The sequence below is a fragment of the Chaetodon trifascialis genome, chromosome 13 (genome assembly GCF_039877785.1).
Source record: "Chaetodon trifascialis isolate fChaTrf1 chromosome 13, fChaTrf1.hap1, whole genome shotgun sequence".
Lineage (NCBI taxonomy): Eukaryota > Metazoa > Chordata > Actinopteri > Chaetodontiformes > Chaetodontidae > Chaetodon > Chaetodon trifascialis.
Window position 1 is genome coordinate 3,732,474 of NC_092068.1, and position 11,454 is coordinate 3,743,927.

The following is an 11,454-nucleotide window of genomic DNA, read 5'->3' on the forward strand; positions in this document are numbered from 1 at the left end:
GACAGCTTGTATCCAAAACTTAACTTTTATGATCTGTTTGCAGCTCTCACAGATGGTCACACTCATATACCCCATAATCTCAGAATAGCTACCCTATATACCCACCCTGGGTCTTCTTTAAATTCCTTCAGATTGTTTCTTAGTAGGTCATACTGTAACCTGGTACCTCGCAGTTCAAAGATATGAAAAATATGACAGTATGAAAAATTGCCAGGTTGTTAATGCCTTATTCATTACCTTCACATGTGTTTCCTTGTACCTACACAAATGTATCATTACAGACTGTGCTGGTACACTGTGATTAGGAGCAGTTATGCTGTATGTTTTTGGCCGATATCTAAGACATTATTAAAAAAGCCATTACATGGAGTTATCTACTGACACAAAGCTCTATTGGACATTGAAGACATTACATATTATCAATGTGATAAAACATTTTAGGGAAGGAATGTATTTCTCTCAATGATTGATAAAACATATAATATAATCATTTTATTATTGATCTTGCTGTTTTTGCAACTTTACCTCATCAGATAAATTTATCTTGGCTTGTATCATGTTGGTCTCCTTCAAGACCAATTTCCTGATTTCCTACAGTATCTTCCTTTAATTTATATTTGATTGATCTAAGTGTAGACACAATTAAATCAAAGACAGTAGGTCTATAGTTGTCACAATTAAATCAAAGAGGCATTGGTTCAGTTATGGTCATTACTGTGGCTGCAGTTTATGTTGTTGTATTAGATCACACGTGCTAGTGCTTTGGGCCAGTGTCTTGTTGATAATGTGCCAGTTCCAAGCTTTAGAAAAATATATTGTCTCCAGTGCAGAAATACAGAAGTTCACCTCCTATAAATGAAAATGTGATCAACTCAGTGTTGTTCACCTCACTGTAAATTTTGCCTATCACCAGTTACAAGTTAAAAGTAGTGACGTTCCAAATATAATGAGGTATTTACAGAAAGAGGCCCCAGTTGTTCATTGACTCTGACCCATAATTGACCCTCGCATGGTTCACTAAATATAGAAATCCTACAGCACCTGCTGCCCCTATGGCTTGACAAAAGGCAAGGCCATTTGTTTTTAGACATCAGATGGACAGTATTGCGTTTGCACTCAGTGGAACTTCTAAAAGACTGGAGTGAATCAAGTCGATTTGCTATGGTGCATAAAAACATGACTTGTCATGTTACATAAAAAGACATGGTCACTTTATGTAATACGTTGTTAAAGATTAGTCCAGTGGTTCTCAAACCTTTCTTCTTGTTGTTTCTATTCCCATATGGAGATGCTAACAGTTTCCAAAATATATCTCCAGATGCACTCAGACACATCATCAGTGATGTAAATATAGATATAAGAAATTGTGTGGAATTGATCACAACTAATTGAATTTATTTTCACTATGTACAGGATTATTCTCCTAGCTTTATCCCAATTCAGTATTAACAAAACATCCTCTATTTGGATAGCTGGGTTGAACTTTAGCACATTCATCTTGGTTTGGTGATTGACTTCCCCTGTGTAAATGGTTGTGAAGGCTGTCAGAACCGCTGTTTGGCTCCCCCCGGCCCGTCAGGGAGGGAGTAATTGGGTAGAGAGTCAATAACGGATCTCCCCGGAGACCTCATCGCAGTGTTTGTAATGTGTGCATGGATGATGTGCTGTGTTTACTGCGTCGGCAGCCTTCGCGCACAGTGCTGGAGCAGAAAGCCAAGCTGACGGACGCACGGCCGCTCTTTGCAGGGACGGTACAGCAGCAGCTGCGGTGGAAGGAGAAGCAGAAGAAGATGTCAGTGGCGCTGAAGAGAGGGATTAGCGCTAAAGCCGAGTCCAGAAAATGCGCTGCGCGTTTCTGGAGGTTCTTTCCTCATCTTTTACTGTGTCTCTCTTTGGTGGCATACGCGTCGCTGGGTGCGCTCATGTTCCAGCACATTGAGGGAGGAAACGCGTCCACCAACGTTACTCAGCAAGACTACGCTGAGTTCCTGGATCAGATTGTCAGCACGGTCCAGAACTTCACCGGTAAGTGCCTACAAATGTTGTTAGCCACGAATAAGTTGTGGCACCACCTAATATCAGCAACCAAACGCTGAGAACTCACTTCTACCGACACTGATTACATCTGTGACGGGTATTTCTTCCTCATTGTAATCTATTGCTGATAATAATGCACAATTTGCACCTTGGAAATGCGTATTTCTGTGATGCTAACCATGTTAAGATGTTAATGGCACATGGCACAGTCCGAGCCCTAATTCATTTGCTCTACACTAAACATTTTCTACTGATTTTCAGATGACGCCTCCTGCACACATCAAGACATAGTGAGGAAAGTCAAGACTAAGATGCAATATGAGTTCAAGTCCATATGGCTCCAGAGACCTGACCGGTGGACTTTTTTTGGCTCCATGTTCTTCTGCTGCACTGTATTCACTACAGTCGGTAAATCAGCAGGATTATTATATCTACTGCAAGTTGATGGATTGTATGTGTGTGTGTATGAGAGAGAGAGACTGGAGGAAGTTGAGATGATACAGTGGATCTGTAGAAGTAGAAGTAGTAGTAGTAAAAGTAGAGATTCTTAAAAAAAAACCCAAAAAGAACCTTGAGGAATATTTTATGTTTTGGACTTTCAGTATCACTTTAAACCATCACCAGGGTTAGGTAGACCAGGTTTGCCAGGTGATTGCTCAGTTATATCATTGCCTGATGTTTCACAGGCCGAAACAGTTGGACACGTAGAACATCAACACATGAGGGCAGAAGCTTTGTACCTGCAGCCAAAGCTTCTTTGAAGCTGCTATACTGAATATTTAGGGTTCAAGCGTGTTTATGCCAGTTTTGTCTTCTTTGTCTTCTTCCTTCTATTATTATTATGATTATTATTATTATTAGAATTATTTGTGCTGTGAGCTGGAATGAGCTAGAAAAGTTAAAATGATCTGACAATGCTTCCCAAGAAATGAGTGCCCAATGGTGGCGCTGTAATTAAGGTAAAACAAAATCCATTTTGGGCAGACCACGCCCCTCACATGTAGGTCCAACTGACTTGAAACTGGACACACAAGTTCACAGCTCAATGTGCTCTTCAAAAAAGCCTCTCGGACCATCAATTTTCCTTCCATTTAGATTTTTTTGAAAAACAGTAATTGGAATAGAACTTCTTCAATTTTCACTCTATCAACATCATATTGGGTATGCAGCTTTGCTGGAATGTGATAAATATTTCTATTAAAAATGAGAATGATAGGTTTAAAAACATAGCCTCCATTACCCAAAGCTACACTGGAAGGGTCAGGGCTTAGCAAGAAAATGGCCATAACTTGTTTGTCCAGTGATTATAAACCTTGGCACATATCTTCAGGCCATGATTGGGAATAGGCCTAGTGAGGCATTTTGAGCCTGACCCATAGGGGGGACCACAAAAACCAGAAATGTGTACCTCAAAACCGAGTAGATAGAATGTCACCAATTCAAATGTGCATGCTCCCAGGACAAGTATTAATCAAAACCCGAAGTGCCATATTGATTAGTGCAAATGAACGTGGCCTATGATACGTTAGTCAAGATGCTTTTGAGCAACTCTGAATAAATTCATGGGAGACATCTCTGAAAATACACAGTTTCATTCAAGGCTGATGAAGGGGACAAATGGTAGAACTTTGAGTGAGCAGTTATTGAAATGCTGCAAGCTTTGTGAATGTGAAACAAGTGTGTGATTGGTGTCACACAGAATTAAACTAATTGGCAAAAATTACTTGAACCCAGAATCACAGCTTACAGTTATATTTGTTATAATGATAATTTATTATCCTCTGCTCAAATTGCCACGAGCTGCAATGTGCTGCAAACATGAAACCCCATAACTGGAAATGATGTGAAACTGCTACAAAACAACAAACAGGAAATTACTTCCTCCTTTGCTCCCATCATAATTGCTACATAACAATAAATGCAATTATGGCTCATGATAACCTATTTACACAGATGACCTATACGGCTGTTTTTCTGGTGAGGAAGGGCTGCTTGACCTGTTCTCACATGGTTGATGAGCTAACATGCTATATGCAAATAGAATCACCAGACTGGAAGGACTTAAAATCTCTGTCAATACGAAATTCAACATCTTTTTCTTCTTTCCTAGACCTTAAGCAGAATTTGGCATACATGTGTAAGATCAGTTTACTCAAAAGAAGAACCACACACACACAGCCTTTAAAAACATATATAAAACTATATGTATTTAAGTAATGTAATGGATGATGGTATCTGAGATTCTTGATTGGGTTTGACACTTAAGATTTTTAACACCCTGCGTTAAAAACTGAGGGTATGGAGGTTGAAACATGTTGGTATTTACCTAGTATAAATGAAATATTGAGGAAATATGAGTTGCCTAAAGGGAATTTTTTGTACTTGTACTAGAGACAAAAAATCTGCATATTTTGACCTCTTTTACTCATCTATCCTTTTGCATGTGACATAAATCCACCCCTTGCTCTCAGTATAGATACTGACAACGCATGGGATAAAAATGCAGTACAGAGGTTTCCTTATCCATTTTATTAGCTTATCAGATAATCATGGGACCATGTGATCATATACAATTTAGTCATTGTGGTCTTGCATTCTCATTTCTCTTAAAAAAATTTTCAAACTAAAAAAGTGTGGTTAGATTTGTCTTGGGATTTAAATTCACTCATACAGGTATCAGAGGCCATGTATGTATCATTAAATGATAATTATTGAAGTAATCATGTTTACCCAAAGGCAACTCACTGTGTCGACTGATTTGGTTCATTTCAATTCAAAGTACTCTATCAAACCAGTCACACAGAAAGCAATCTAAAAATATGAATATGTAAGAAAGGTGTTGAAATACACAGTGGTTACTGGCAGTGGCCAATCTGAAGCTGGTCAACAACATCCAACAACACAAGGGCACTTCATGTCAAAAAGGCATGTTCTGTCCAAATGTGTCACGTCTGTTGATTTGTCTAAACGTCTGTCATCATAGGCTAATAGCCTAATCAGTCATTTCTACAGTGAATGATATTTGTTTAACTTTTAACATTTGTTTAACTTTTAACATTTAGCCCAAACACAAGAAAAAGGCAGTAATACAAAATCGTTGTGTGAGCATGTGTGGCTCATTCTGGGAAGTTTTGATCTTCATACATAGTTGAGGGTCTGTGATGACCGCAGGGCTGAGGTGGAGGTTTAGACACCAGTTGTGCTGCTGGCAATCACAAATGCTGATGCAGCAGTTAAGTCACTTAAGTCAGCAGTTCACTTATTTCCATATTCAGCTTACATTATAACTTACATTATTATATCCACCACTACTCCTCCTGGACATCCTGAGATACATTTTCAGTGGTCAGCACAGAGAGAGAGAGCATATGGATGTGGAGGGCCTTTTCCTTTTCACATTTGACAGGAACTGTGATGCTGTCTTAAACACATATTATGTTACAGTCCCAAGAACATCCTTAAAGCTGCTGTAATCAATATTTTTACATTAACAATGGATGAGCAATGAACAATGAACCAACAGAAAATTCTCACCTGACTGTATTTTCCATTCAACTCTGTGTAGCTCATTGTTTTTGTTTAGTGGCCTTCAAATTTACTGTGATGTGAAAAGCTACAGTTTCTGTCCTGTCCTGACTCAGTATCGTAGCTGGTTCTGGCCATCTTGTACAATAGTGCATCCGAGGATCACATCTTGCAGAAGAACACACTGAAAAGAGATGCTGCACATGTTTGACCAGCACTCGCTGTGTCTCATGACACAATATTATCACAAGAGGTGAAACCATGGGAGAAGACCAGTCAGTGTACCAATTTTACTTTGTTGGTCTTTCCCTTCTCACACCCTAAAACTAGCTCGATGCTTGCAGATACCAGGCTGATCTCAAGAAGCACAAACGGGGGAGCAAGTGAATTAGTGAGTTTTGTTAGTTTCTGTCATGTTTGTGCTGGAACTGATTATCAGAGTGAGTGTTGGTCTGGTAGTGGCATTTTATATCTGTAAATGACAACCTGTATTTTTTTAAAACTTGCCTAACAACAACAGCCTTGCAAGTGGTCAGTCATGTTTAAGTCTTAGTCTGTTGTTTTTGTTTAAAGACATGTTTATGCAGTAGAAACTTGGCCAACTTGCTAGTCTCGCTTTGTGAAACACCCTGAGGTCAGATGACCAAACTGCACTGACACATCACTTGTTAGGCCTTTAGAAACACTCCTGTGTGGCACTGAATGGTTATTGACTTCCCATTCTTTTCAGTCAGAAGTTTTCCTTTGTGGTCTGTGTCACTTGCGGTTTGGTGCACTTTGGTGCTAATGACTGTGTGTTCAGCTTATTGTATTGACATTGCCAGGCAGTAAAATTTCGTGCTACATATTACTGCTGCTTTGTCAATGTGTAACAAGCCATACATATACATGACAAGGGGTGTGGTTTTTCGCATAATAATATAGTGTAGTGTATCCACTGTAATACTGAACTTTAGTTTACTTTCCCAGTATCGTATCTTGCGTTTTAGTTATCTTGCCTTTTTGTCATCACTATCACTATCCCAATTGCTGCAGTAACACTGTAAATTCTGCCACTGTGGGATTAATAAAGGATTATCTGATTATAGTAAGTGTGGATCAAACCAGCAACCATTTTATTGGAGGAGGATGACAGGAGTTGAGCAAAATTTCATTCTGGGCATCACTAGAAATCATCCATTCCTGTTTGTTTATGAATTGCCTAATCAATCTCTCCTGCTGAAGTTACCCACAGAGGTAAAACTGTGCCAGCAAATTGTTCTGCTGCACTAGGCAATATTATTACAATAGTGAATCAAATGTATAAATTGAGAGGTGTTTTTCATAGTGATAAGACTATGATCACCAGCTATGCCGTTCCCCTGACCTCTATGAAGAGTTTTAGCGTGTTTCAGATCATTGATTTAGTTTTATGACCTGCAGCTCTACTGTTTGCTTCACTTTCATCACTGTCAACCTTGCTTTCAGCCACAGCAGGAAGCTGTTTTCAGTGAGAAAGCTCTGATGAACCCTCTGTGCACTACCTGCTCAGCGCCAAATGTGACCAACAAAATGTGATTAGCTGTAGAACACAGTTTTAGCAGCATTTTAGCAGCTAATGAGCCAGGTATTTTTCTCAGGAGATGGTAGAAAAAGGGACCAAAGGGGTGTAAATATTGGAACATCAGGTAGCCACACACACAAGGAATTACAGCTGTAATAGCAGTGATATTTAGATTATATGATCTGTTTCATTCACTGTCAGATCTCAAACTTTACTGATCTGATGATGCATTATGATATGTCCTTAGGCAATAAATGGAAATCTGCCTAATACATTCTGGAAGCTGATGTAAGTAACTGTATATAATGTGCTTGTAGTGAAGTATTCACCTCTACATCTGTGACTCAGATAACCACTGTCTTGTACTTGTGGCCTCGACCTGTATGAATACATGGAAATATTCCTGATCTATTCTGCTCTGATTAAGGCCTGCTGGCTAAGTATGATATGAATGTAGCAGTTTGAAGTTATATAGTGCATAGCGCATGCATTGTCTTGTTACATTTCTTCCTTTTTTGAATTCCAATGGCTGCAATTATATTTATATGTTTTTGGGCCTTAATGGAATTAATTAAATGTGTTATTGGAAAAGTAGAAAAGTTAGAAAATCCCCAGACACCAAAACATCCCTCTAAAACCCAAACTGTTGAATTTGTCTTTGGTGGTTTTGCAGTTCTTAAAAGCAGGGTGAGGCCTATTTCACTGCAGGGAGATGAGTCATTGATTGATTGACAGCCCTGAAGTAAAATTATATCCTCACCTTTGTCATATGAAGCCTAGTGTTTTCTCCTGAACTTGCCATTATCATCAACATTGTCGAACAAACCAAGGGCATGACCTCTGAGTCCTCAATTGTAGTGAGATGGGATAACTCTTTAGATTTTAATGGCCCCATGGCCTTTTCTAGGGCCACCCTCAGGACAGTAGTCAATAGCATAATTATCTTCAGTAAGAATTTGAACAAGCATATGCTCCCATTCTGATTTTTTAGCCTTGCAAGTGGCGCAGCTCTTCGCATGGCAGTGTTGGTTGGTTGGTTGACTGGTCAGTTGCACGACCACTTTGTTAAAGACCTAAATCTCTCCACAATTATTTGATCATTTCTAATGAAAATTTGTACAGACATTGAAGTCTGTCTCATGATGAATTATAATGCTAACTTTAGCATATTACCACTGACCATAGATATAAGCTCTCACAGCCACTTGCATGGCCATAGACTCTGTCTGCTCTTTTCCTTGACATGGCATGATGTGAACCTTGTGAAGATACATGAGTAAGTCACTCTCAGATACATACAGATAAGTGGTTAAAGGAAGCCAGCTAATGGCTAATTGCTTAGCTGCAACAGGAAGCCCACAACTCAATGAAGAGAGGGCACACTCAGAAGAGAATGCTTTTTACATCACCACTAAGAGCTCATTAGAGGTTGTTTGAGGTTAGAGGCACATTGTCTTCCATGTTCATTTGTGAGTTGGAAACGGTTGAGACTTTTCTTTGCCATTGGACTGTATCACTATGTGTTAATGTATATTGTTTGAAAAATAAGCATTTACTTTTTGACCTACATTGCATGCATTGCCTTTTATTGTATTTGTATTTTGTTTATTTTAGTTTTATTGATAGTTATCAATGATAAAATGTGCCAAAACTTGGATGAACATTCTTATAGAAGCCTAGTATCCTTGTATCAGGCTGTGTCATCATTAAACTACTGAGGCCTCTGACAAACAGCACCTCAAGCCCATTCTATAGCCCTGACCTAACATGCCTTTAATACACAGTTAGATCCTTCACTTAAGCAAAGAGCAGACTTGGCTTGACCCAGTCTAATATCTACATTGTATCTGCTTAGGGTAAACTACCATGGTTAGCCCAGCTGGCTTGCTTTGCACACCTGAGCTGCACTGTTTACTCCTGTCAGACACCGCTCATAGTGTTTGTTATTTTATTGCTATTTTATCATAATGCTTTATCCATCCATCTTCTATACTGACTATCCCTTTTGGGGTTGTGGGGGGGCTGGAGTCTATCCCACCTGTCACCTCAGCTACACCCTGAACCTGTCGGCTATCGATTGCAGGGCAACATATACAGACGAACAACCATTCATGCTCACACTCACACCTAAGGAGTCACCAATTAACCTAATAAGCATGTTTTTGGTCTGTGGGAGGAAGTCGTAGTACCCGGAGTGAACCCATGCATGCACAGGAAGAAAATGCAAACTTCACACAGAAAGGCCCCGCCTGACCCGGGGATCGAACCAGCAACCTTCTTGCTGTGAGGCACGCGCACTGCCTGCTGCACCACCGCGCCACCCATATTGCTACGCCATTAAATTGGTCATCAGTATAATATTTATGATCTCTCCAGAGCTTCATCATTATTTGACTTCTGAGTGGCGCAGTCATTTTTTTCAAAATAGATTTAGGCTAAATATACCTGCAGGGAAAAAAATTGTCTCTGTTTAAACAATTCACACATGCTGTGCTTCCTGAGTCCTCTGCTCTTTCAAGTCATTATGTATATTTGAATTTTAACATGCAAAGTCTTCTAAGTTGTATGTGTAATCTCTTGATATACAGAGCGCATGATGAATGAAAGATTGGTTTTGAAAATTGTTGGTCAGTATTTTCCAGCATTTAACCCTTTATTTAGTTTTGGTAGAAAAAAATTAATTGTTGTATATTTCCTGGTCAACTAAACATAACCTGTAATCTGATGACTTTGATTAGAAGAGTGTTTGTGCCCCTGATTGCCTTTACCCCCTACAAGGATTTAAAGTATGATGATGATGTGATGCCTTTAAATTAATAAAAGTTGCTCCTGCTTCTCTGAACTAAAGTGTTCATTGTCTCCATTATTGTTGCAGGGTATGGGGAGATCTATCCAGTTACCCTGCCTGGTAAGGTGGCGTGTGTCTTGTATGCCATGGTGGGCATTCCTCTCATGCTTCTGGTGATCCTTGATGTGGGAGACTTCCTCGCCATGCTGATGACCAGAGCCTACATACGCATTCACTCCTTCTGCAAAATCCTCCGCTCCTACACCTGGTCACTAAGGAAGGCTAAGAAGAGGTCAGGAGATTCTAGCCACCGGACCCTGGAGGATGGTACCTTTGTTTTCAGACATGACATTGTGATCCGTGAACCCCTCGACATCCGGCAGGTGCTCCACAGCCAAGCCGATGTACGGCAGAAATCTATCCAGCTCCAAAACAACAAAGAGATCTTTGAGAAGATTCTTGCCAGGGAGAACTTGATTAGAAAGGGCCCACTGCTCAGGACCCTCTCCTGCCCAGAGCTGGACCAGCTGCCACCACCACCCAAAGGATATGCCATATGGGACTTCACAGGGTTAGGAGATGGAATGGAAATGTTGGATGTACCCTTTGTACTGATTCTTTTCATCGTGTTTGCCTACATTTTCTTTGGCGGTTTGATTCTTCCATTGTGGGAAACTGAATTTGAGGGTTTTGACCCGTACTACTTCTGCTTCATCACACTCACTACCATTGGTTTTGGCGACATTGTACCCAATCACCCCAAGTATTTCATGCTTACATCACTCTTCATCATTGTAGGCATGGCCATCATGTCCATGGCTTTCAAGCTGGGCCAAGCACGAATTGTAATCTTCTACCGCCAATTCTTCAAGTTCATCAGCAGGGGAAATGTGAAGACTTTCAAAAATGAAGAGAACGATTAAGTCACCGGGAGAATCTTTGCTTCATGTCCAAGAGGTGCACAAGTTCACAGTCCTGGTTTTGACGTTGGCCAGAAATGTGAGTTTGTGGGAACTTGTCATTCAGTGCATTCTTTGTGCTGGCTGTTAAGTTTTAAGCATGAGCAAAATAAAAATTGTGCATGTGCCAAAAGCTTTTGCCCAGTGAAGGAGAATGATATTCAAGTTGTTTCTCATTAAGAAGAACTTCAATTTCAGCATATCAAGATACATTATCTTGTCAAGGAATGACTATTAACTGTATTGTAGTACTATATGATATGCCCACTGTAGCAATTGTACTACCTTACAGCACTATAGATGGTCAACACAGTAGTGTTGCTTTTGATGAAAAGTCAGCACTCCAGATTTCTTACTTCCTTCTAAGAAAATCAAATAAAATGCATTTTAAATTCAGTTTTGTTTGTTCTTCTAAACCTCAATTAATAAAATGATCTGAAATTAACAAACATTCAGCATAAACAAATATTGCATTTTCCGAATTGTAAAATTAGCATTAGGGATCTGATTGTAAACTTTACATAAAATGGAAATTTGTCTTTGACAATGGCATTAAAAACACACAAACACACACACACACACACACACACACACACACACAC

At 39.6% G+C, this 11,454-nt stretch overlaps 1 protein-coding gene across 1 annotated transcript; it reads left to right on the top strand.

The window, feature by feature from the left end:
• The first annotated feature begins 1,790 nt into the window (after positions 1-1,790).
• Positions 1,791-10,858, top strand: kcnk18 (potassium channel, subfamily K, member 18). The gene is made up of 3 exons (XM_070978324.1): positions 1,791-2,025; positions 2,299-2,445; positions 9,981-10,858. Exons 1-3 carry the CDS (start codon positions 1,791-1,793, stop codon positions 10,814-10,816), a joined length of 1,218 nt encoding a protein of 405 aa, XP_070834425.1. The 3' UTR covers positions 10,817-10,858.
• The last annotated feature ends 596 nt before the right edge of the window (positions 10,859-11,454 follow it).